This window comes from Emydura macquarii, unplaced genomic scaffold, assembly GCF_026122565.2.
Source record: "Emydura macquarii macquarii isolate MOO-44397 ecotype Brisbane River unplaced genomic scaffold, CSIRO-AGI_Emac_v2 contig_2768, whole genome shotgun sequence".
NCBI classification, from domain to species: domain Eukaryota; kingdom Metazoa; phylum Chordata; order Testudines; family Chelidae; genus Emydura; species Emydura macquarii.
Window position 1 is genome coordinate 34,243,276 of NW_027132905.1, and position 27,395 is coordinate 34,270,670.

The 27,395-nt window shown below is 39.7% G+C and overlaps 1 protein-coding gene across 10 annotated transcripts in view; it reads left to right on the forward strand.

Annotated features, from left to right (window-relative positions):
- Positions 1 to 23,929, forward strand: part of EIF4G3 (eukaryotic translation initiation factor 4 gamma 3) — a 401,491-nt gene extending 377,562 nt beyond the window's left edge. For 8 of the 10 annotated variants that reach the window (XM_067566985.1, XM_067566982.1, XM_067566981.1 and 5 more), the window contains 11 exons: positions 1,303 to 1,420; positions 2,570 to 2,793; positions 4,730 to 4,845; positions 8,016 to 8,188; positions 10,701 to 10,826; positions 11,893 to 11,974; positions 13,866 to 13,964; positions 15,018 to 15,164; positions 18,670 to 18,751; positions 20,844 to 20,990; positions 23,007 to 23,929. In XM_067566985.1, the coding sequence (XP_067423086.1) occupies positions 1,303 to 1,420; positions 2,570 to 2,793; positions 4,730 to 4,845; positions 8,016 to 8,188; positions 10,701 to 10,826; positions 11,893 to 11,974; positions 13,866 to 13,964; positions 15,018 to 15,164; positions 18,670 to 18,751; positions 20,844 to 20,990; positions 23,007 to 23,188 (1,496 nt within the window). In that variant the 3' untranslated portion in view covers positions 23,189 to 23,929. Of the gene's footprint in view, positions 1 to 1,302; positions 1,421 to 2,569; positions 2,794 to 4,729; positions 4,846 to 8,015; positions 8,189 to 10,700; positions 10,827 to 11,892; positions 11,975 to 13,865; positions 13,965 to 15,017; positions 15,165 to 18,669; positions 18,752 to 20,843; positions 20,991 to 23,006 lie in introns of those variants that run through there. The other 2 variants (XR_010923445.1, XR_010923446.1) reach the window with 2 other exon arrangements.
- Positions 23,930 to 27,395: the final 3,466 nt, after the last annotated feature.

Genomic DNA, 27,395 nt, shown 5'->3' on the forward strand with positions numbered 1-27,395 from the left:
AAAGATTCTTGAGACAGATCTCTGGCTGTATCCTCCTTTGCTACTAGCATGCAGAAACATCTCCTCTTTGATATGTCAGAGCTCACTCAAATGGGGCACAGGCTGCCTCAGTAGCATTACTGTAAGGTATCCCATCTTCTGAAATCTACAGAGCAGCTACTTGGAGCTCAGGCCATACATTTACCACGCACTATGCTCTGACTCAGGCCTTGGCAGATGGTGTATCATTTGGTTCAGCAGTCTGTGATGCCAAGTACTTCCTTGCACCCTCCTCCTAAAAAAGCAATGCTTGGGAATCACCCACATTGAATAGCTATAGGGACCAGCACTCGAAGAAGTACTGGAATTCTTTGAGATGTATGGTCCCTATGGGTATTCATGATCCACTCTCCTTTCTCTTTACTTTGGCTCTTCACATGATTCCTGGTAGAGTAGGAACTGAAAGGGCGGGTGGTCCATTTGTCCACTTATGCCTTTGGTTCACAGAGTGAGGAAGTGTAGTGCACAGGTACAAATCAATGGACGCTGCTATTAAAGAATTTCCAATCTCAGGCGCATGGAGCACATGTGCACCCACAGCAAATACCCAAAGGATTACACATCTCGAACTCGTTATTGTAATGTAAGTAACCTTCCATGTCCTGCTGCCTTCTGTCCATGCAATTGCAAAGCAGTAAACACAGGAATACTAAGTACAACATACAAAACTATGTAGGGTAGCACCAATATTTCTCATGAAGACCCGGCTCTGGCTTCTGGTCAGCATCATCTAGTTTCTTCTCCCCAACCCAACCTGAGGGTAACATCTTTTTTTAATGTTCAGGCTGAATAGGCACAGGTGCATTCAATTAGCTCCCACTGATAGTATCTCCTTGATCTGTCTCTGAACCCTGGCTGAGAATTAACTCCCAAAATTCTTGGCAGATCTCTTCTTTTCCAGAGCTTCCACCTAGGAATGCCAGTGGAGTGGAATGCAGGTGGAATACACCCTGGGGATCCCAAAAGATCTGTGCATCCCAACATATTCAGCAAATAAAGCATTGTGATAATCCAGCCAAGAAAGAGAATCAGGCATTAAGTGTTAGAAGTCAGAAAAAGTCACAAAGTTATGAATGAGCCTTGCATGCCATGGTGCTAATGAGAAGTAAGAATAAAATGGAGTCAAGCCAGCTCTTTTCCACTGGCTTCCATGCTACCAACTCTTGAAAAATGGGAGATCGTTTAAATTATTTTGTGGCATTGTATCCTTGATAATCTAATGTTATCACCATTCACTACATCTTCTTTTACAATCTCTTGCAGAGTCCTTACGACCAAGTGCCACTAGTTTGAACAGATTCTCTGCATTGCAGCCCCCAGTGTCATCTGTGTCTTCCTCTTCTGCATCCTCAGAGTTAGACTCTCGCAGGGCCTTAACTAGGTAAGATTCAATCTGCCAATAGTATTTGTCATCCCAATATTTATACATCCTAACATTTATTTGCTACTTTGACAGCCACAGCACATAGAGAAAGACGTTTGTTGAGCTGTCTCTCAGTGATACCCAAGTCTTTTTCCTGAGTGATTAAAATTAATTTAGAACCCATCTATATGTATCAGTTGTTCCAAGGTCACACTTTATTTTAAGGTATAATTTATACACAGTTTATGAAGGGTTAATAAATTATTAAGATATATTTTCATAAATGGTTAACTTTTGTAGGTTATAGAGTCCAATATCTCTGTACGTTGCTTACCTGTAATACTTTCTACCATTATGTTTGTAACTAGCTATAAAACATACTACTCATATCTGTAATATGCTTATAGCATCTATTAATCGTTTATTAATTTCTTATAACTATTTATAAATGTACCTCTAATGTAAAGTTGACCAATTATTCCTTGCAGTGTGCATAACCTTGCATTTGTGAACAATGAATTTCATCTGCCACCGGACTGTCCATTCACCTAAGTCCCTCTGAAGTTCCCCAGTCTTCTCTAGTCTTGACTGTCATAAATAATTTTGTCTCACCTGGGATTTTTCCACATCAGTATCATCCTCCTTTTCCATGTAATTAATTAAAATATTAACATAATTCCTAGGACTGATCCATTAGAAATCCCAGTGTTAGCCTATTTTGAAATTATACATCAATATATTTATAGGTAAAGAGTATGCAAGTCAGGCAACTTCATGGTGAAATGGTGCCATTACTTTCACATTAAAATTCACTGTGTTTTAAACTTATAGAGGGGTGGTATATCCTCAGAGTGTTTTGTTTCAGATATGTACTATGACAAACATATGACAAACTCTCTCTCCCCTGAGCATGTATGTACATGTTCATCACTTGGGACAAGCATCTAAGGGCCACACCATAGTTTTAAAGATGAGCGGATCCACAGGCTGCTTTTTGACCATAGTCTGTACAGTTGAACAGTATTAAATTACTTTCTTATTTTTCCTGTAACCAATAGACTGTATAAGAGACAGCTCCCCGGCAGCTTTTATAAATGTGGCCAGTGTTAATTTTTAGCAGTTAAGAGGATAAGACCCTTCCATGCGAATATCTTTTTCACTTTGTAGTCGTGGGAGCACAGGCAGGGAGAAGAATGACAAGCCACTCCCATCTTCAATCACCCGTCCAAACACCTTCCTGCGAGGTAGCAGCAGTAAAGAGCTTCTGCTAGACAATCAAGCACAAGAAGAACAACGGAGAGAGATGCTAGAGACAGTGAAACAACTAACAGGTGGCATGGATATGGAGAGAAACAGCACAGAGACAGACAGGAACAAAGCCAAGGAAATTGGTGAGAGACTCCTCCATGAGTGCTGGGTGAGCACTCTTGGGGCTCATTAATACAGGGGAATCCTGCAGAATATGAAGAAATATTTAAGGGAAAATTTTTCAATATAAGTGATAGTTCTCTGGGTGTCATTGTGGATGTCTTTCCCTTCCCCCCTCCTCCCAGTGACTCACAGCAGAGCTTTTGTAGCTGAATCTCCTATACCAAAGGTTTATAACTCAGCTGATTTATATATGTCTCTTCTTACTGTCATCCTCACTGAGGTAAAAATACAGTATTTGTCAGAAAAAGTAATTGGGACCCAATTATCAGTATAATTGCCTCTTCCACCCAAGTCCAGTTGCTCTTGCTTTCAGTTCCTGGGATAGACCTCCCCAGGACCACTGGAAGATACTCTCAGTACTGACCTCATGCATCTGGAGCCTGTTGACTGTGATGGTTGGTCAGAGCCCAAGTCTGGTGAGGTTCAGGCACAGTGTAAGAGTCATCTGTTTGGCTAGACCTTTGATTGTTGGACTTTTTTCTAGCAACAGGGTGTGGTGATTTTAGAAAGATTTATTTTCCTTCAATATTGTGTTTGTTAATTTTTGTAAAGTGCCAAGGTAATGGACAACACTGAGGAATAAAAATGGGCCTGGGGCTTGGTTGCCCAGTCACCACCTTGCTGTTTTTGTACCCTCTCAACAGTTGAGACTAGCCAAGATGCTTCTGTTAGCGGTCCCAGGATATAATGCTGAGGCATAGCATTTTCAGGGGAAGGCCTTTCACTCTCAAACTTTATCCACCTGGGCCTGACCCTATGAACTTGTAGTGCTTTCTCAGAAATGCTTTGCACCCTCATGGCCCACTGACTTCAGTGGGTGGGGTCCACTCTCAGCATCTGTTACGACTGACTCCCTGGTCAGTCATGTTCTATTTTAGATGCTTCTTAGGCCCTTTTCACTAAGATATCTAAGCACTGGTACTGATTGTCTCTTTAGCTTGTGTCTACGCTTTTTTATCATTTCCCAGTGGTGAGAAATCTAGTGTAGACAAGGCGCAATGTTTTTACCACTGTGTCACCTAACCTTGCACAGAAGCAGCAATAGTAGAAACACTGGTAGCTGCTGACATCTTGTCTGTGCTTGAGGCCCTCTGTTGCTCCTTCCACTGGAGCTGAGCCAGTAGTGGCACAATATGGGGGAAATTTAAGAAAAAGTTCCATGTGAATAAAGCCTTGGATTTTGAGCCTTTTAGGGTAGGAATGGTGCCTTACTATTAGCTTGGACAGTGCCTAGCATGTCGTGAATGCTACTGCAATACAAATGCTAAATAACAGTAATAATGTGCAGAGCACAATGCAAGCCCCTCTGTTTATTCAGGTTTTTTCCTGAATTCTGACGTTTGAGGGGAGGCAAGTCCATCCCTGGAGGATTGGCTGGGGAGGAAGTCTTTGAGGGGTTTGCTTTCTATTGTGGATTTTAGAATTAGGGATATTGTCTCTGGTTTCTGACAGTCACAGGCAGCGTGCTGTAAATTTGCAGTATTCAGTGAGAGCTGCTACTACAGTTCAAAGTTAATTATTTAATGTTTGTAAAGTGCTTTGAAGGTGTAAAATGCTATTACACTGCCAAGTATTATACTAACTAAGAAAGGTGATTTGCAGACATGGAGGGCTCACCAGTTGAAAATCAAGCTAAATAAGAAATGATTTATTCCTGGTGATCAGAGACACTCATGAGAAACTGGCAGAAAAAAATCTAAATTTTATTTTACCCCCACACTGTCATGCTTCCAAATCAGCCTTTTTTTCAGTCATCCCAGCAGAGACTGCCTAGTAAGAGCTCTGTTCAGCCAGAAGGAATGGCTGACAGAGGAGACTTGGGGGGATTTTTTAATACTTTTCTTTGGAACTAAAGATCTCCTAATCCAATGTCTGTTTTCTCTACCTTATTACCAGCCAAGCCAGAAACCCCCTCAGCTCTGGTACAAGACAAATCTACAATGTCAGAAGAGGAAATGGAGAGAAAGTGCAAAGCCATCGTTGATGAGTTCTTGCATATTAACGATTATAAGGTAAACATAATGAAAACCCCACCTTCCAGAAAACCATGGAACCAGTGGGACCTTTAGCATTTTTTCCTTTCCAGGACCAGTGTCTTTCTAAACACCCCATTCTTAGATTTTTAACATAAACATAGGACCCATTGGAATTTGGATAGAAGGTATCCGTGCACAGCTGTCTGACTGTTTTGGTTCTTCCATTGCTAAAGACAGAGGAAAAATAGTCCCCAAAGTTTTAGGTATGTCTGTCATAACCACTGAGCAGCACTGTTACAATAGTATGTCAGTGCTGGATGTAGAAAGCTAGAGAAACTAGACAAAAGTTTAATTCACTTATCAAAGCATCCTTCTTCTGATCTCAAGGCAGATGAAATAATACTTATTCAACAAATTACTCCATAGTATTTTTAGTAAATGTTGAAAATTATTGAGCAACTGCTGTCACTCCAGAGTTAAGATTGTAACTGAGTTTCTATTGTAAAGTGGATTTTGGCCTCTCATGTAAAATCCACAAGTATTATATTGTCCTCAAAATTAATAAGTTAGATCTGTAGCCCAGGTAGAATTTTTCTGCAGTTTGCATGACTAGGTTGAGGGGTCCTGAATTGACTCCCTGCAAATAGAGTCATTAAACACAGAAATTCTTCTAAAATTTTGTAGCCAAAACACAGAAAGGAGAGAGGTAAATCCTATTGTACAGGACTCTTCTTATCTAAGAGGATAAATATTTGGTTTATTAAAGTCTTATTTCAGGAGTTAATAAAATTTGATTTGTCACTGTCACCAGGGAATGTTGACTCTGAGAATCTTAGTATTGGTCATCTGTGGACTGCTTATTTAAAAAAAAAAAAAAAAAAAAAAAGGTCTCCAGTGCTTTTCTTTTTTGAGCTAGACCTCAAAGTGTAACCATTAGGTGATTAAGGTAGAGGCATTTTCATTTCTGTGATCACATACAATTAAACTGTTTGTTCTGGTTAGATATAGGAGTGTGGGTTTTTTTTAGTTTCTCAGGATATTTCTACAGAGGCAGAGTTAAAGTTTCTTGGGTGGCTTGTTTGAGAAGTGCAACTATAACTGCATTTCCTAAGGGTTAAACATTTGAGGTTGGTTATTATGGGTTTTGTTTTATGATTTTTAGGTCTAACATTCTTTAAATGTAATGTACGAGACTCCATCCACTGGTACGTTGGAGATCTTCAATGATCGGAAACTCAAAAAAGAGTCCTACACAAAGTGGAAACTAGGTCAAATTACAAAGGATGGACATAAACAAGTAACACAAATACGTAGGAACGAAATTAGAAAAGCCAAGGCACAGGGAGAGATTAAACTAGTTAGAGATATAAAGGGTAACAAGAAAACATTCTACAAGTACATTAGAAGCAAGAGGAAGACCAAAGACAGGGTAGGCCTGTTACTCAATGAGGAAGGAAAAAACCATACAAAATGGAGAAATGGTGCTAAATGACATTTTTTGTTTCAGTTTTCACCAAAACATTTAGTTGCAATTGGACAACTAATTTACTGTTTAGTCGGGAGAAGAGGGGGGATATGATAACAGTTTCCAAGTACATAAAAGATTGTTACAAGGAAGAGGGAGAAAAATTGTTCTCTTTAACCTCTGAGGATAGGACAAGAAGCAATGGGCTTAAATTGCAGAAATGGCTGTTTAGGTTGGACATTAGGAAAAACTTCCTAATTGTCAAGATAGATAAGCACTGAAATAAATTGCCTAAGAAGGTTGTGGAATCTCCATCATTGGAGATTTTTAAGAGCAGGTTAGACAAACAGCTGTCAGGGATGGGCTAGATCAGTGGTTCTCAACCTATTTTACCATATGTGGCCCACAATGTGTTTTGTGGGCTGTATCCAATACTACCTGTATGGCTCGGCGGATGTCACATGGGCCGCAGCTGTGTGCTGATTGGGCCGAAGATTGAGAACCACTGGTCTAGATAATAATTAGTCTTGTCTTGAATGCAGGCGACTGGACTAGAAGACCTCTCGAGATCACTTCCAATCCTACTCTTCTATGATTCTATGTGCCTACAATGTTAACTTCACCTTAACAGAGTTTTGATATGGCACATATAAGTAGAAACATCCTGGTTCATGTGTTTAACCATGGTGTTTAATTTGTAATCAGATTAGAACTATGATTTAGCTTTGTGGCATCCTCTTATGACAGCTGGGACATATAGCCATGGAGTCCTAAAAACCCTAGCCACGTTTTCCTTGTTTCTGTCAGGCACTAACATACATCTTATTTAAAACTATGGCCTGAACATGGAGTCTGGGACTACCTTAGACCCTGAGACCTGTGGAAAATAGCCAACTAGAAAGTCCAGACATTCATCTGGGGCTACCAGTTCCTGACAACAGAGGGTATGATCCTAGATAAAGGGCATTTACATGTATTGAGTCATAAAGAACCCACTGAAGTCTACTGTGTTTGACATAAACATTCAGTTGAAGAACTTCTTCTCTGATGATAGTGCAGATATTAGAAGTATAGTGTTAATGTATTTCTCTCTGACCGTTCTTCAGAATATTATGCTTGTGTATTTTATAAAGTGTGGGTAGCAGAATGTAGTGGTTGTATAAAGAAGAAATTTTGAATTTGCCAAATATGATTCATATATTTTCTGCTTCATTACATGGCACCTTTTTTAACCTAGGAATTGACACACCAGAGAGGACCAGAAGTTCATCTAGTCCAGTATCCTCTCACTAACAAGGAACAATGTTTTAGAGGAAGTGTTGAGAAACCTCCTAGAGTACAATAATAGAATACACTGCCCATAGAAGAATTCCTAGGACCTGTCAGTTAGTAGCTAGTTTATTTCCTGAAGCATGAGGATGTATTTTAAAATTCTGTTAATGGTAACTATGGGCACCTTCATCTGTATAAATATCTAATGCCTTTTTTTTTTTTTTTTTTTTAAGTCCTGCTGAGTTCTCAGCCTTGGGGATATGTTTGTGGTGGTGAGTTCCACAAGCTAATTATGCACCCTTGCCTTTCAGTTTCCCTGAATGACAAAAGTGTATCAAAATAATCTATTGAATTCAGCCAAAAGAACTAAGTTCCGGGGACTTTCTTTTAGTGAAGAACCTTCTCATGCCTTGCTTGTCTTGATATTTCCCAGAATTCAGATAAATGATCCTCTGTGTTGTTTGAACAGGAAGCAATGCAATGCGTGGAGGAGTTGAATGCACAGAGTCTGCTGCCCGTTTTTGTGCGAGTAGGAGTGGAGTCTACACTCGAGAGGAGTCAGATCACCAGGGATCACATGGGCCAGTTATTATATCAGTTGGTGCAGTCAGAAAAGCTAAGCAAACTGGACTTCTTCAAGGGGTTGGTATTCTGCCACACAAACACTTTAATCAGATCTCTAGTTTATGTTTGTGTTAATTTCAAAAACATGCTCTTTGTGTTGGGGGATACCCCCTTCCCAGCTTCCTATGAGAGCAACATCTCCTACAACTATGCTTTGTGAAAGAGGATTTGTATTTGCACATTGAGGAGTCTCATAGTCTAACTGGGGAAAGGAGTGTGTTAAATCAATATTTTGAGTGAAATTTATGCTTGTGAAAGGTGCCATATTGGCAGCTCTTTAAACTAAAGTCCTCCATCTATCCATAGAATGGGATAGTTCTGAAATGACAAGGAAGGCTTCACTCATGCAGTACCCACTGTAGTGAATCAACTCTGATTTATACGAACCAGTTCTGGGGATAAGGATAGTATGGTGCCAAATGAAGTTATGCTGCTGGTGATGTGGATACCTGTCCCCTAGGAACTGAAGGTAGACCACCTCACTGGTCACTGAACAGGTGTCAGATCGTCATATGGTAACTGCATGCAGACCATACTGAACTAGCCTAGATTTGAACCTGTTGCACAAAAGTAAAGTGAAGTGTATATCCCAATACCAGTCCCCTAAGCCAGCCAGTTCACACCAAGGGTTCATAATGCAATGATTAAACCAGGAACAACAAAGAAAAGTGATGCTCTATGACAGAAAAAATTAATATTTTCACATAATACATTTTAGTGTTTGTAGCCACTTCCTGGTGCTTTTATTTGAAAGTTTGCCATTTCACACTGCTACTGACTGCTTAGTGATCATAGTGTCAACAAGTCCAAAAAATCTAATAGCTGATGTGGAAGGATTACATAACCTGGGTTTATCAATAGACTTGGAAGGCCCTTTTGCTTCTATCACTAGTGGAGGCCAGATAGATCATAGAGTAGAAACATGTGGTCTCCAAGTATAATGTGGTAACTATACCTTCCCAGTTGGCTTACCTCTGGACAGGATGAACATTCACTTTGGAAATGTATACTGACACCCCAAAACATACGTATGTACGTGTGTGTGTGTGCGCGCACATGCTGTGACTTACAGATTCAGGTTTACTCACATTGATTCTGGTCTTCAGACCACAAAAATTGCTCAGTGTAGCTTCAAAACTTGCCTCTTTCACCAACAGAAATTGGTCCATTAAAAAGTATTACCTCACTCAGCTTGTCTCTGTAATATCCTGGGACCAACACAGCTACAACAACACTGCAAAATACAATTCATCACACTTCACTTGATATTGGTAATGAGTTCCGGTGCCCAAATAAGTGGACTGTAAGTGAAGTACTAGGATGTGTGGTATTCCTGGTGGGGGGACAGAGGGAAGTGGGGTGGTGAAACCAAACAAATGCACTAGAGATAACAGAGTGAGGGTGGAGAGCCATGACATTCAGTGGACATACAGCAAAATTGCTAAAGACTTGCTATGCTTTTCCCCCAAGACATTTTACCTTGAGATTCAGGGCCAAGGTCTGAGAACAGATCATGACACAAAATCTAAATTAAGCTCCAATCTAGTGAGATACTCAAACTCTCTGCATAACAGGAAATAAACAGCCAAATTAGTGGCAGAAGAGCTTAGTCAAACCCACAATGAACCAGTAAGAGAAGACTTAAAGAACCAGACATATGAGGCAGCAGCTGCTCAAAAACCATCCTTGAAACCAGTAAACAAGAAAAAGAGAGCTCACCAAAATCCATTTAAAATGCATACCAGAAGACTATTAAGGGTTCCTGGGAACCAAAGAATCAGTGTGAATTTTCTGATAGAAGAGCACTTATAATCCACCAGGTGAAAAGTGAGTGCCTGGTACCACTGATGAAACATGAAACTGGTTAATTGGTAATTTGTCATTGTGCTTTTGGAAGGGATGTCAAAAAATTCTGAAATCTGCATTTGGAGTTTAAGGAGAGACCTCATAAATCAGCTGTGGAGCCTACTGTTCTGGAGTGCCAGGTCCTCCTGCTAACCTAGCCAGTTTTGCAGGTGACTTTCCAAAAAAGAAAGATTGAACTTTGCAGGCCACATTCCAGTTTATTGACTATTTTCTTGTGTTATGTTTTAAACACTTGATGGATCACACCGGACTTGATCAAACATTGTTCTGTTGAAAATCTTATACCATATATTCTGTGTCTTCCTGCATGTAAGATTCTGTTTGTTAGAGGTTTTGTATTTAAAGAAGAAAATGTTATTTACTCTCACAGATGTCAGAAGTGTTAATGAGCAGCTCAGTATTGGGAGTTCTAAAATTTTTTTCCTGTATGTTTTGACTACCATCTTCTATGGCACTCCAGTTGCATGAAGGGAAGTTCCTTTTGCCCATATACAATAATATGGGGAGGATTGGATGGAAATAGTATACTTTGTTGGACTTTTTAAATATAAGTCAAAAGTATTAAATGCTTGGCATTAAATTCAGGATTTACTTGGCAGAAAAAATAATTGCTGAGATTGGAATTGGATTTAATATTTGGAGTTTTTCCTTCTTTTTTCCAAAGGTTTTCAGACACTTTGGAGTTGGCAGATGATATGGCCATTGATATACCACATATTTGGTTGTATCTAGCTGAATTGGTGACCCCCATGTTAAAAGAAGGAGGAATCTCTATGAGAGAACTTATAATGTAAGCACTGCTGTTTTCCTTCAGTGACTGTTATGCCTGAACTAGCTGCCTGATTATGCTATAATATCTAAGCATCATGACCCCTGTCTGTTGGCTAGACAGAAATAATGAGACTCAGCCTGTGGGAGTCAATGTGAGATCTGCTGAATGGTGTTCCAGAAATCAAATTTGCATTGATGTGGAAGCTCTAGTGGTGAGGGAGCTTGCTGCTGGGCAGTCTTTTTTTTTTTTTTTTTAATTTTATCTACCAATCTTCTTCAGTCTCAGTATTTGCTAACTGAATTAAAAACAACCTAAAGTTGTAGGACCAGAGTCACTCAGGGAAACATCAAGGCCCTGATCTTTTAAGGGGCTGTGAACTCTGCCTTCATTTTTTGAAGATACAGTTTTTCACCTGTAATAATTGTGAGTAGAGTTCATTATTACCACTTAGACTGATTACTATTAACCAGAAGCACAAAACTACATCCACAAAAGTAGAAACCATTTTCCAAAAATTAGGCCATTACTATACTGTTATCATTATTACCATCTGTTCACATGTGCATTGCAGCAGCACAGATAGGCCAACGAGGCTTGGCCCTGTTATTGTAGACACTATACTAATATATAGAAAATGACAGTTCCCTGCCCCAAAGAGCTTAAGAATAGATTTTTAAAGGTTACTTGGGCAGCTAACTCCCATTGAATTCAAGGGGGCTGCATATCTTTAAATATCGAGGCCTTACAATCTAAAAGATCCTGTAGGCCAAATCCTCATCCTACCAATTTTAATTGTTTTAATTGTTCCTGTTGTGGCTGGTGTTCCAGCCCAGTTTTCTAAATTTTAGCCTAATATGGGCCCAATCCTGCATCAGTGAAGTTGATGGGAGCTTTAGCATTAACTTCAATAGGAGCAAGATAAGATCCCATATACAGAGCAGAAGTTAAAGCTGTGCAGTTTTCTGCATCAGCTTGATCCGCACCTCTATCCTGCCCCAAATCAAGAGTGACTTTTCACAACAGTGTATCTTCTCTGAGACAATAAAAGATTATAAGAAAAGTATTTATTTCTGTTCCATTCCAGAGAATTTAGCAAACCTTTACTTCTTGTGGGAAGAGCTGGGGTCTTGCTTTCAGAAATATTGCACCTTCTATGCAAACAAATGGTAAGTATCCAGGGATATGACTTATTAATTGTTGGGTGCAGAGAGTAAATGATCATACATAATGACAATGTGCTTGTATTTCCAACATGCAGGGACAGTTATCCACCTGTGTGGATAACTTAAGAAACCCGCCGTTCCTACCCCAAATTTCAAACCAAACTTCATAAGGTTCCAAAAAGTTGCGTTACCTTTTTCTTACCACTTTTCCCTTTTGCAGGTACCTCTGCACCTGGCTTCTTCCAGAAGCTGGAGTGCTGAAATATTACAAGAGAGCCATTCTCAAGGTATTTCTGGGCTGATCAGAAACAAGAAGTACTGGCAATCTCACAAGAGAGCCTGTTCTTGCGCAGCTGAGAGGTTCTCTGAGTTAGAATAAGCTTCAGATGGCCATTCAGATTTCTGGGTGTTTATCCAAACTAAACTTGCAAACTCTTGAGATTCACCTGTCTCTAGGGGTAGACACACCTATTCACCATGTAACTTCTAAAGCTCTCTCACACATTTTCACCGTTGTGTGCCCAGGCATCCTGGTAGTTTCCCTATAAGTCTGTCATTTATTTAAATTTTTTTCTAAAGTCAGGCTAAATAATTCACTTTGTGTCATGAGTAACTTAAACCCTTAAAATCACTCACCTCCTTTTTAAAGCATATATTCAAATGAGGTTGGTTGCTCCAGAAGCTTTTTCATACAACAGCTCCTTAATGTGGCTAGAAGCTTGTATTTTCTTTTTCAAAATGAGCAGTTTGCTGCTTTTTGAATATGGATTGCCATTTTCTGTGTTGTGGGGGAAGAACAGGGAGAGGAGCCATGATCTTGTGGTTAAAACATAGGCCTAAAGTCAAAAGATCTGGGTTCTATTTGTAGCTCTGCCAGGCTTCTAACATAACTTTCAGTAAGTCCTGTAAGCCAAAATTGTCGAAGGTGGGTACCTGAAGTCAGGTATCTAACTCCACATTTAGGCACCTAAATCTGAGCTTTGAATGACAAAAATACTGAGTACAAGCAGATCCTAGTGACTTCTGTAATCTGTCTCTGAAAATAAGGCTGCTTTTATCAAGGTGTCTAACTTTAGATACCCAATAACCCATCTGCAAAATGAAAATAATACCAAACGTGTTATGAGGCTTAATTCGTTAATATTTGCAAAGTATTTTGAGATTCTTGGGTGGAAGGCACTAAAGAAGATCTAATTATTTTTGCTATCATTATCTTCAGTATTGTTTATTATATATATCAACATTTTAGGGAATTCTGAAAGGTCAGGCACGAAGTCTACTAGACTGTTAGATGCAGAAGGCTGTACCACATCTGGTTGTAAAGCTAATTTTCCATAGGTTTATAATGAATTATAGGAGTTAAACTAAGACCATGATGTCGTACACATGACGCTGAGCACTGATATCCATGTAAACATGATTTTTCTAAAGTATACATACTCTAACTTTATTCATTTAGAGGGATGGAAGGATGAGTCATTTCTTACTAGGTCACAGCAAGTCAGTGGCAGAGCTAGTAGTAGAATCCAGTTCATTTGAGTCCCAGTTCTTATTATATCCACTGGACCACACTTTTATATATGGTCACTTTATTGTAGATGATCTTTGGTCATGTTGTTGCAAACTCCATATATCAAGCCAGCCATATTTATTACTCTTCATTGGGGCATCTGAGCATCTTACAAGATACAACATTTACCTGTAAAAGGTAGGACATATATATAAACTTCTCCAGCACAGGCTTTCTGGAAGTTTTCACATCATGGCTAGGCCTATTTTTTGATGGGTAAATGATTATTTATTTCTCTTTATGCAGCAGCACCATTCCAGCTTGTTTAAGCTCCCTGCTTTTCTCTTCAGATTTAAAAAATGAACAAACTGCTTTGTGTTTTAGAGCCATAAGAAAGTAGGAGCCTTATGGAGAGAGACTGGTCTCAGTTGGAAAGACTACTTACCTGAAGGGGAAGATGTACATACCTTTCTCATGGAGCAGGTGAGTTGAAAGCAAATTTCTGCTAGAGAACAGCCCTGTGATATATTTTTGTAAGATACATTTGACCCATTGGTTTGTATTTTTTTTTATTTTTTATTTTTACTTTCAGTCTGTCTTGTTCATTTCAGTTCCATCACTATATATTGTCAAAATGAAACATGAAGATGAGGTACTGCAGGCATTCAAATTAGGTTTGAGTAAATTAAACTTCTGGGATTTCTGAAATGAAAAGGAGCATTCTCTAAACTTCTTTGCCTGCTGATTTGTAAGCAGCTGGCTTTCTCTAATAGGTACATCCCTCAAAAAGCAGCTAGAGTTTTACAGGTGATAAGAAATCAGAGAATGGACAGTCCATCTAATGATTTAACATTACAAGGAGAGTGGAATATATTATGAGAATTATTCACCCTCCCACCTTGTGCAGTGATTCCATTATATTTCAAACATTAAATGGAATCAGGCCATGACAGTACATTGATGGAAGACACCAAAGGAATACTTGAAAGGAGTGTGGGTGATGAAATAATTGGCACTTTTTCCTTGAGTCTGTAGTGAACCAGTGACCCAGCATGATTTTAGGGAGTACTGTGCTACTGGAAATGCAGTGTAAAAGTGAGATCTGAGAACTAGTGCTCATTCTAGAGCCTATGTTACATTTTGGAAGAATAGTGTATAAGCCTCAGCTTCCTGACCCAATTCCAAATCTGGTAATTGCATTCTGGCTCCCTTTAGTTTCAATTAACCAATAACTTTGTCTTTATTTCATGGGTTAAAGTGTAGTGTCGTGTTGCAGTGTGCCACTTTTTTCCTCAAAGGTGGCTACATTTCCTTGCTGGATGAAGTGATCTCTCAGTATAATTTGTACATCAGTTATTGTTTGTAAATTGCTTTATGATTCTTTGAAATGAAAGGCGGGACATATGTCATTATAATGATAAATCAGTATCATTGGGACGTATAAAACAGAATAAAGTGTTGCTTGTTCTTTTGCCTTGTTATGATTCAGTGTGGAAAAGCATATTAAATCATTTCTCATAACTTCTAATGTTGCAGAAGTTGGACTTCACCATATCTGATTGTTCCAGTTCCTCAGATGCACTTTCAGAGGAAGAACTCTCTGCCGATGAGCTGAACAAACAGCTAGAAAAACTCATAATTGAGGACAAGGCGAATGATGAACAGATCTTTGATTGGGTAGAGGTATAAAGACTGTTTTCACCCTGCCTGTGCACAGTGCATTAACCATCTTTATAAACTTTATCCAACCCAACAGGATCATCTCTATCTTTTGCCAGTTTTTTGTTTTGCTCCACTACACTGCCCACTTCAGGTATATAGCCAAGTGCCAACCACTAGATCTAGTCACTGTCATAGAATAACTCCTCTGTTGCTGCACGGCTTCCAGTCTCCAGGGAACCAAGCAGAGGTGTTCATAACAATCACCAATTCATCTCTGGACAAGGCGCCTAGTATTTGTATGGCTGACTACTTGGCATCCTTCAGTTCACAGGATTCTTAAATTTCCATAAATTCTTTGCCTGCTGATTTGGCCTGACATCTTAAGCACTTTCCCAATAGAAGTTTTGGTACAGTAAGATTCGGTACAGTTACAGTAGAAAGTGGCTATTTCAATTTTATCTTCATGCTAAGCACAAGAGAACAAGATAGTTATGGTTCTAAAATTGGCATTTGCCTAGGGATAGAGAATATAATTTGTAGAAAGAAAATGCGAACTTTGGTAAAGTTCTCATAGGTTTTTTATACATCCTTATTTTGAAGGTTAACACGTTATTTGATAATGGCTTGTTCAAATGTATAATTCTATGAAAACATGTTTTTGGTTAGCAATGACATTCTAAACCAAATATACTATCACTGTCTCTCTTTCCTAAGTATTGGGTGAAATTGGTTAGTTCTTCTTCCTGATATTATCTGTGCCCAATTGTGAGATTGTGTGCCCTCCCATGGAATAGTGGAACTCTTTTCCAACAATTACCCACTGGTGATGTATGTGTGCCCTGCTCTGCTCCAGTATTTTAGAACCAAGACTATAAAAGCCTCTCACTGTCTTTTATCTTATCTAACTCTGGGCGCATGCTTTAAACCAAGTTTTAACCTCAGTGTCCGAAATTATGCTGAAGCTGATTTTTCCTATTGATCTAATAGGTAACATGGGAACTCGATGGAGACGCAGTAGTACCAGGGTACAAAATATATAGAAATGTGGGGGGTTGCACTATATATGAAAGAAAGCATAGAGTCAAATACAGTAAAAATCTTAAATGAATCAAACTGTACCATAGAATCATGGAATCATAGAATCATAGAACATGGATAGAAATACCATGTGTGTGCTGGATGATCAAGGTGCTAAAGGAGCACTCAGGACCAGGCCATTTCAGAGAAGCTAAATTAATTCTTTGCATCAGTCTTCACTTTAGAGGATGTGAGGGAGTTCCCTACACCCGAGTCATTCTTTTTAGGTGAGAAATCTGAGGAGCTGTCCCAGATTGAAGTGTCAATAGAGGAGGTTTTGAAACAAATTCATAAATTAAGCAGTAATAAGTCATCGGGACCAGATGGTATTCACCCAAGAGTTCTGAAGAAACTCAAATGTGAAATCACAGAACTGCTAACTGTGGTATGTAACCTATCGCTTAAATCAGCCTCTGTACCAGGTGTCTGGAGGGTAGCTAATGTAACATCTATTTTTTAAAAAAGGCTCCAGAGACAATGGTGGCAATTACAGACTGGCAAGCTTCACTTCAGTACCATGCAAATTGGTTGAAACTACAGTAAAGAACAGAATTATCAGACACATAGATGAACACGATATGTTAGGGAAGAGTCAACATGGCTTTTGTAAAGGGAAATTGTGCCTCACTAATCTATTAGAATTCTTTGAACATGTGAACAAGGGTGATCCAGTCAGTACGGTGTAATTGGACTTTCAGAAAGCCATTGACAAAATCAGCAGTCATGGGATAAGAGGGAAGGGCCTCTTATGGATCCGTAACTTGTTAAAAGGCAAGAAACAAAGGGTAGGAATAAATGGTCAGCTTTCTCAATGGAAAGAGGTAAGTAGCGGGGTCCCCCAAAGATTTGTATTGGGACCAAAGCTGTTCATTAATGATCTGGAAAAAGGGGTAAACTGTGAGGTGCAAAAATATTCAAACAACATAAAATTATTCAAGAGAGTTATGTCCAAGGCTGACTGCAAAGAGTTAGAAAGGGATCTCACAAAACTGGATGACAAAATGGCAAATGAAATTCAAAGTAATGCACACTGGAAAAAATAATTCCAATATACAAATATAATATACAAAAGTGATGGGGTCAAAATTAGCTGTCACCACTCAAGAAAGAGATCTTGGAGTCATCATAGATGGTTCTCTGAAAACAACTGCACATTGTGTAGCAGCAGTCAAAAAAAAAAAAAGAATAGAGTGTTTGGAACCACTGGGAAAGCGTTAGATAGTAAAACAGAAAATATCATAATGCCACTGTATAAATCCATGGTACTCCCACACCTTGAATACTATGCTTAGTTCTGGTCATCCTAACTCAAAAAAATTATATATTAGAATTGGAAAAAGCACAAAGACAACAAAAATGATCAGGGGTATGGAATAGCTTTCATATGAGAGAGATTAAAAAGACTGGGACAGTTCATCTTAGAAAAGAGAGGACTAAGGGGGGGATATGATAGAGGTCTATAAAATCATGAATGGTATGGAGAAGGTGAATAGGAAAGTGTTGTTTACCCTTCCACATGAACACAAGAACTAAGGGCTAATCAATTAAATTAATAGGTAGCAGGTTTAAAACAAATGCACCGTCAACCTGTGGAATTCATTGCCATGGGATATTGTGATGGTTCAACCTTCATCTTCTATGATGCTATGAACCCCATGCTCGGGGTGTCCCTAAACCTCCAACTGTCAGAAGCTAGGACTGGATGACAGAGGGATGGATCTCTTGAATGTGCCTTGTTCAGTTCATTCCCTCATCTGGCATTGGTCACTGTCAGAGACAGGGTCTTGGACTAGATGAGCTATTGGTCTGGCCCAGCATGGCCATTCTTACATTCTTATCTTGATGTACACTTGCAAATATACCTAGTTAGGCATCATTTCAGCTGTGTGTTGCCAGCACAGTTTATCAGAAAGGTCATTTTTCTACTGCTGTAGAGTCAGCATGGCCTAGCGGAGAGATTGCAGGACTGAAAGTCTGGGAACAGTTCAGTTCTGGTCCTGGCTCTGCTGTCAGTCTCTTGAGATTTCGGCAAGTCAGTTAACCACTCTCTCAGTTTCCAGTCTCTTCAATGACGATAAGACTCATCTTACAGGGTATTGTGTAGAGTGATTAATTAAAAATAGTATATCACTTTGGAAATATAAAATGCTGTATAAATACCAAGTATTATTTCACAATGTTTCTCTAGCTAAAGGAATAGTGGAGGGGTGTGGTTAAATAGATTGTGCTGTTGCTTACAGGAGATATATTGGCAAACATTGACACAGCTGAACTATTTTCAAGAGGTTTAATGAGGAAAATGAATTTTTACACAAGGGCTGAATTGGATTCCTGCTGCTGTAGCTTTCGCTGAACTTGCACTTAGTGCCAAATTCAGCAGCAGATTTTGGGAACAGTTTCTGTTGTACATTACAGTGCTTTTAACTGGTCCATTTACTCTTGATTTCAGGCTAATCTAGTAGAAAGCCAGATGAGTTCACCTACATTCCTTAGAGCTTTAATGACAGCAGTTTGTAAAGCAGCCATTATAGGTGAGTAACTTTCAAGATACAAAATACAAAAGTACAAAATAATCAAATATGAAAGTAATGAATTTACAGATTACTTGAGCTGTAACCATTTACTTTTCATTTGAGGCTGGCTAATCTTTGATACAAGTTGTGCATCAAGATTTTTTTCTCCCAGATTGTAGAGTTTTATTGCTCAAGAAAGTGAGGTACTGATATCAATGGCAAGAGCCAGGCATAGTGCAGGCAAGGTGTGCCAGCTTCCCTTCCCCCACATAGGTCTGCCAGTGCCCCTCAAGTCTTTACCTGCAGCATCCTGGGTCTCCCATGAGCAGGGAGTTCCACCTCTATTGAATTATGCTAGATTGTTGATTTTCTGATGTGATGAAAATCCACTACATGCTACTCTGACTTGCCAGAAGCTGGGAATGGGCGATAGGCATAGGCGTGCGCACGGGGTGTTCCGGATGTGCCCAGGCACACCCTAATGCAGGGGAGTCTAACCTTTTTTATCTGGCCCGCAAACCTTGTTGATGTGGGCCAGTAGAGCTGCCACCGAAAGAGCAGAGGGTGCGTGCGATTTTTCAGCGGACGGCAAGAGAAAGTGAGCTGCCACCTAAAAAGAGGAAGCCACGCGATGGCGCAGCGGATGGGAAGACGGCGCGATCTGCCGCCGAAATCCCGTTCTTTGCGAGATTTCTCAGCAGAGACGAGTACGCCGGCGGGTAATTCAAATATGGCCTGCCGGTGAAATTGACTTTGACACCCCCTAATGTACATTCCCTGGGTGCACACCCTAATGAAATGTGCTGCGCACGCCTATGGCGATGAGATGTTCACTTGATGATTACCTGCTCTGTTCATTCCCTCTCAAGTACCTAGCATTGGCCACTGTCATATGACTGGATACTGGGTTAGATGGACCATTGGTCTGACTCAGCATGGCCATTCTTATGTTCTTACAATTCTTATTTCCACTGCTGTTGTATTGCACATGTGTGGATGCTGTATCAGAAACGATTCCCACACATGGGCTGGAGCCATGTGTCCACAAGGGAATGCTGATAGCCAGTAAAAACATTTGGTCAGTTCCCTTCATTTTCTGTAATTTTACTGCCGGCATTTAGCAAGACAAAGGAAGTGCTCATAAAACATCTATTGCTGCTTTCAGCTGTGGATGTGCAGGACACACATGTTGGAGAGCAAAACTTGGTCCCCACTTTTATTTTGTAGATTAGAAAAATAGTTAAAAGTAAATGTGTGTGGGGGTGCCATTTTGAACAGGTTCTGTTTTTTTCTGGTACACTAAACACAAAATTGGACTTAAAATCTTTGGCGAGGATCACAATATCCATGGAACATGGAGAATGCTGTGTTTCATTTTCAAAGTTTGATACTAGAGAAAAGTAAAGTTATTTGTCTTAAATACTGTTGTGATTTTCCCCTAAGATAACAGGAACCATGAGAATGTGCTAACAAAGCAGCTGCTATTTTACAGGTGTCTGGATTGAACTGTCTGTGAGGTTTCAGCCCTTTAAAAATCATTCTCTCTTTCAAGTGTTTGCTCTTGGGATGGGTGTAATTGAATTGCATCTCACTGTTGTATGGATTTCAAAGTGGACAAAAACCTTTATTTTCTGAGAGTATAATCTTTTTAATGTCACCTACTGTTAAAGTCTAGATGCTGCAGGATTTAATCACTAATATTTAGGGGTCTCCTGATACATCCTTGTTCTGTGAATGTAATGATTTCAAAATCTCAAGAAAAAAAAGTAAGTTTACAGCTTCTTTGTGTGTAGATATTTGAGTATTCAAGTGAATGTGCAAATGTGAAGGCTGGATAGTGGCCTGGATGAAAATGTGGTCCAGAATCTCTGAAAATGTTCATTGTATTTGAGGAGTGGGTGCCTTGGAAAGCAGATTATATGTTTCTATTACAGAAATAGCCAATACTCAGAGATCATATTAGCTTCAATTGTGTCCCATCTGTTTCAATCCTCTTTCCATTTCTGACTAACCTGAGTTTGTCGTTTCTATTTGACTAAATAAATAAGATGAAAAACCTGCTCCTGGCCTTCGACCCACCAAAAGTTAACTGTAGTTCTTTTCTCTTCAGCGGATTCTTCTAGCTTCCGTGTGGACACTGCTGTTATCAAGCAGAGAGTGCCGATCTTACTCAAGTACCTAGACTCAGATACAGAGAAGGAACTACAAGCACTTTATGCACTACAAGCATCAATAGTAAAACTTGATCAGCCTCCTAGTAAGTTTTGTGTGTGTGTGTGTGTGTGTGTGTGTGTGTTTGGGATTTGAAAAATGACATGGCATCTAAGGGAAAAATCTAGGTGGAGGATTAGACTTGGGCCTTAGACTGGGGTCTGGTAGATTGTGCTGTTCCTGAAGGTGGAACAGACTGGTTAGGTGAGTGCCAAGGGGCCGAAAGCAAACTACTGTTGTAGCACCTTATTATCCAGTTTATGGCTTTAGACCAATACTGTTCCACACCCTCCTGGCTGAAGGTGATTTCCTCTATTGGCTACCACTATAAGCAGCTGAGAAGAAATATCCATAATGTGGAGTGAGGAAAAAGAAAAATCTTAAATCACAGCAGAGGATTTTAAATCTCCAGCCAGTGATGGAGTGTGACATCCCCATTATTATAATTGTATTTATATCTAGTGCCATAGATGCACATGGAATTCTAGAATGGGTAAAATGAGTTGTACAAATTAAAGTCCCTGTATCAAATATATTACAGCTTAAAGGCACAATACAGCATGTGGTCTTTATGGTGGAGACATGCAGACCTTTGTCAGTGAAACAGGGACAATGGGTGAATTTGCATCACAGATCAGGAAGAGCTAGAAAGAACATTCTAATTTTAGTTTAATTTTCTTTAAATAACCTTGGCAGTATTTAGTAGCAATCGTTCTATTTAGACAGCTTGAGGATGATCATTGTAAAATCAAACATTAGACTGGATACCAGTGCTAGTTTAATGCAAAACTTGTTGATGCTTGTCATATTTCAGGGCAAATGCACCTATGTACCCCCACCAATGTCCCTTAAGGGCATCCCCTTTGGCTCTTGGGTCTTCAGCCGTCACCTCTCTTTGGTAGAGACCCGGGTTTCTCTTCTTCCTGTCTGGGGTTTTTCCATGCTGTACAGTTCCCTGTCTGCACTGTGATATCCCCAGTGAGCCAGGCTACCTAAACAGGCCAGCATCTGCGCTTTGCTTTCTCCCCAAAGGCCATGTACAACTGTAATTGCCAGCCAGTCCCAAGTTACCACACAGACCTTTCTAAGCAAGTACATTTATTCTTAAGGCTAAAGCATTACAGAGAAAACATATAAAACCAATAAAAGAACCTACCTACTTACTAAAAAGCCTACCAGAGATCACTCCAACAAGGACTGCGGTAGAAGTCAGTCCTTCAAACCCCACAATGGGGTTTTTCTGTGGTTACAAGTTCATAACAGCCTTAACTCAGGACTAGAACACCCATGAATAGGTCAGTCTTTCCTTTATACAGCTTAGGCCTTTGATCTGGAGACTCGGAACAGTGGATCAGCACACAATGGTCTCCTCAGGGCGTAACTTCCAAAGGCTGGCTTTTTGCATAAACGGAGTGGAATTTGCATTCCACTCCCCTTAGAGAGTCCCCAAGCAAACCACTTGATACTGTTTGTCCCCAATGTCCTTTCTTGTCTGGCACATTGTTCAGCACAGTCCTTTGAAGTTCCTAACACTTCCCAGAGTTCACATCACATTTCCCCCCTGGAGAGATTACAGACAATCCTGGCCCACAGTAATACAGAACCTTTCCATTTAATGCAATGGAGTCCAAGGATACTTAAACTTAATTCAGTAAGGCTTTTCCAGGATACTGTAGGAAATTGCCATATCTTTAGCATAGATGTTGTCATAAGTTCAAGACTAGTGAAACTAAGAAGCGCAGAATGGCTATTGTAGATACTGTTCCATGGCCATTGCTGGTACACGTGCACACGCAGCTGCCTCTCCAGCCTTCTGTTTAACATATGACACCATGTTCTGTAGCATCAGAGGAAACTGTACTTTAGTGGGTGTGTATTTTAACCTTCATACCTATGTAATTAGGGTACATCCACTATTAATAGCAGTTCTCTCTACTTGCTTCTCCACTTCTCACTGTAAAGGCCACTTTTATTCAGGTTTTAAACAGATATCTCTAATCATTTCTGCATTTCCTTGTCTACAGACTTATACACTACTAAACAGATGTTTTCCCTCTTACAGATCTGTTGCGGATGTTTTTTGATTGCCTGTATGATGAGGAGGTGATATCAGAGGATGCCTTCTACAAATGGGAAAGCAGCAAGGACCCAGCAGAGCAAAATGGGAAAGGAGTAGCACTGAAATCAGTCACAGCATTCTTCACATGGCTACGAGAGGCTGAAGAGGAATCAGAGGATAATTAAAACTTAAATACAGAAAACAAAACAAAAAAAAAGAAACAATTTAAGTATTTTTTTAAAAAGTTTCACGTCTTCGCCAATCACAGTGCAGCAAGGCCAATTCTCGCGCATAACCCCCCCTCTTTCCCCACATATGCACGAGTGGGAGAGAAATAAAAATAGATAAACATAAAGGTGATCATGGAGGAAAAAGGTACTTGAAAATAAAAAGTAAACTTCAAACCTGAGGGCGGGAGCACTAAACCAAAAGACATGTATTATTTATAGAAAATATTTTCTGTTTTAATCTTTTTTCTTTTCTTTTTAAACAAGGACTCATTATTTTAAAAAAAAAAAAAAAAAACAGATCTGTTTAGCAAAAAAAAAAGTTGAAAACTTTAATTTATTATTTTAAGGACTGCAAATGCCAGTGTAATTTTTAAATTTGCAGTTTCTGTAAACAAATTGTATGATAGAAAAAAGCAGAGAAATAAATTTCCCTCCCCTTCAGATGCACCTCAGTTTTGTTTCAAAGCATGGTAGATAGTCAAAACTTTTAAGGGGACTTGGGTGAGCTATGTGAGAGAGATCAATATTTTTAAATTGTCATCGGATTTTTCTGCCTGCCTCTCAGCTTGCTTCAGAAATTAAAAAGAAAATAGTAATCAAAACATACATAACCTTGGAACAGAAGGAAATGCGTTTGGGAAAAAAACTGTGGATCAGAGTGCTCCGAGAAAAACTCATTCAAAACAAACGGTGCTACCCGGGGGGGGGGGGGGGGGGGGGGTGAAGGGGAGTACTAGTGATACTTTCAAAACCTTTAGAACATCTTTAAGGCTTGTAAATACATAGAACAAATATTTAAAAAAAGAAAGAAAATGACTCGATACTATTTCTTTTCATTTTCAAAATATAAAGAACAAAAATAAAGACAAACATTGCAAGTTTAAAAACGATTTCTCCTTTAGACAGCTGCTGAATGCACCACATATCTAAGCGGTGCTGTCCTCCTTTTCAGTGTGTAGATTCTAGATCCAAATTTGTGTTCAGACAGTGTGTATGTGTGTGTGTCTGCACCAAAAAGGGGGTAGGGGCCATTGTGATAAATGGGGGGCTGCTGCTTGGGAACCCTTTTAGAAGAGTGAACTTCAAGGCTGATGGGCAGCTAGCTGTATCACCATACAAGCTAGGTCCATCCAGTTTCAAATGCTTCTCCACTAGGCTATGGGGTAATAAAATAACTAGCCCCTGCTTAGTTTTGCAGCTGTTTGACTACAGTGTGTCTTATGACTCAAGAACACTGCATTGTTATGGTGGTAGCTCTCTTAACAGGTTGCAGCCTTTGAACCAGATAACCAACATCTCTTCTCAATGGCTTGTACATCCATTTGCCACCACCACTGTCTTTGCATCTGTCAGTTGCCTTGCTGTGCTTAAGGACCCAAAACCCCCAGGAGTAAAAAAGAAAACAACTACAGCATTAAGCAAAAGAGGTGAAAAAAGCACTGCAAGTGACACAATGCTCTTCCCAGCTCGGCCCAGTCCATCCTGGTGTATGAAGTCTGAGTACAGCCTGGGCACTGGCTTCTCTGGCACAGATTAACAGTGGCTACTTTACAATTAAATTGGAGTGCATACTATCTGTGTCCAAAGATGACTCAAACATGCCCTTCTTCACAGGGCTGGTGCTATACAAACAGCACGCCACAAAACAGCTGCTTCTAAGCAAATTAAATCTTTTTGTATCTCTCTTGAACAACCAAAGATGACCTTCTGGATCTCACTATGAAGATGCATCCACCACAATACAATCTGCAAAGCTTGTGAAGCCCTAAAATGGTAGTTTGTGAACTGTGGTCTGTGGACTGTCAGCAACCGGTGGAGCATTGGCTGGTGGTTTATGAAGCGCTTGCTGGTGAGGCCAGTGGATTGCTGGCCACTAACTTGGTGCTTTCTCTTTCTACCAGCTGCTAACTCACTTTTTTTAAAGGCTACAAATACATTAAATACTTTCCTACTTTTTTAAATGTAAATAATTGCTGTACATGCACGGGCATGATATTTGATCACTGGTGGGAGGGGAGAAGTTGTCTGGTGGTAGATGGAGGGAGAGGTGTCCAGGAGACCAGCTTCTCCATTAACATTTGGTCCACACTGTGAAATCAAAGTTGGATAACCCATGGGCTAAAAGATGAGAGCATTGATTTTTAGTAACAATATAACACTTTCTCTGGTGTGTTGTTGAAACAAAACCAAAAAAAAAACCCTCCTTAATATACCCACATATATGTACCCACTTACATTAAAGACAGCTAGCCATTCCCCATTCTCAGTAGCTTTTGTCCACCTCCTCAGCCCCCCTGGCTAAAGAGCTGTTTCTACAAATTGGTGAAAAACTCTGGGCTTGTCTCATGCATAGTGGTACCAATTTAACTACAGGTGTGATAAATCAGTGCAAAAGGTTTCATGGGCACTCTTCTTTGGGAATAAATCACTCTTAAACCATAATAAGAATGTCCACACAGGGTTTTCACAGGGTGTGCCAAACTAACTCCCATTGTGTGCAGCTGTGTTGATGGAAGAATGGGTTGTTACTTAGGAAGGTGGTGTTCCTACACTGATGGAAAAACTCCTTCCATCAATGTAGGCTGTGCCTGCACTACAGGGGTATGCTATCATAGCAGTATAGTTTCTGTAGTGTAGACGCAACCTAGGCCTGAGATAGATTATACATCTGAATGTCTGATATTCAGGCAGCACTCTGAGGAGGCTTTCTACTATCCATGTGCCTTGCGAACTATTGCAAGGATGCCTGTAAGCAATGTGATGTATTTAAGTGTTGCCTTGACCAAAGGGGAAGAAATTCTAGCACCTCTGACCAAGCAGGTGCTGTTGCTGTCACTGATGGGTTATTTTGCTTGGGACATTTGAATCATTTGAATGAGGGAGGTAGTGAAACATTGATCCGTGCAATAGGTATTACACCAGTGGTTCTCAACCAGAGGTACATGTACCCCAGGGAGTATGCAGAGGGTACATCAACTCAACTAGATATTTGCCTAGTTTTACAACAGGACTATATAAAAAGCAGTAGTGAAGTCAGTACAAACTAAAATGTCATACAGATAATGCCTTGTTTGTACTGCTCTCTATACAATACACTGAATTGTAAGTACAATATTTATATTCCAATTGATTTATTTTATAATTATATGGTTAAAAATGGGAAAGGAAGCAATTCTTCAGTGATAGTGTGCTGTGACACATTTGTATTTTATGTCTGATTTTATAAGCAAGTACTTAATAAGTGAGGTGAAACTTCTGGGTACAGAAGACCAGTCAGACTCCTGAAAGGGATACAGTAGTCTGGAAAAGTTGATAGCCACTGTGTTACATGAGCAAATCCATGGGGATGAATAAATGGGAGAGAGGAAATAATTCCCAATATCACCTGTCATTGTCTCACCCTTTCAAGTTAAATGTTTCTGGGGAATAGACAATTTACCCTGTTGGCACTATGTAAGTGCCTGGAGTTGATGTCTTAGTGTATCCCATTAGGTGTATCCAAAATCCCTGGAAGCAGAAGTTCATATGCTAGGAAGCTTAGCTAAGTCTTTCATCTTTTTAAAGTAGATGAATTAAGCTCTATGCACTGTGTTGGAGGAATTTTGGATGAGACCTTAGGACTGTAGTTGTATCTGCCCTGCCTGGACATTAAAGACCCCATGTCTCTTTTCATAAGAACCGTTTGCTTGGTATCACTGACAAAATTGTCTCCTCCCATTACCAGTGTGAGGTATGCTGTGTGCTATTTAGTTACATGAAGCACACCAGAAGTTCTGCTTCACACCAGAAGTTCACTGCTTTTCAATGAGCTAATAGATATCCAAAGTCAGGTTCACATGGAGCTGAAGTTCTCGGGATATGACCTACAGTTTATGAAGTGCTTTGAGACCATTCAGACAGAGAGGTGCTAAGATATATAAAATATTACTTTATTATTAAATGACAACTGATTAAAATAGAAAAGGGATAACTAACAGAAGGTTCCATCTGGAAATTCTGATCAAAAGGTATTTTTACAATTATGCCTAATCTGGAAAGTTTCTAAGGACACACAAAAATAAGTTGATGTAAATTTTTGTAGAACCACCAACAAACTACTCGTGTCCTTTTGCCTGTCACAGACTCGGTGGATGTAGTTTGTTCATGAGTAGTCTCATAGTAA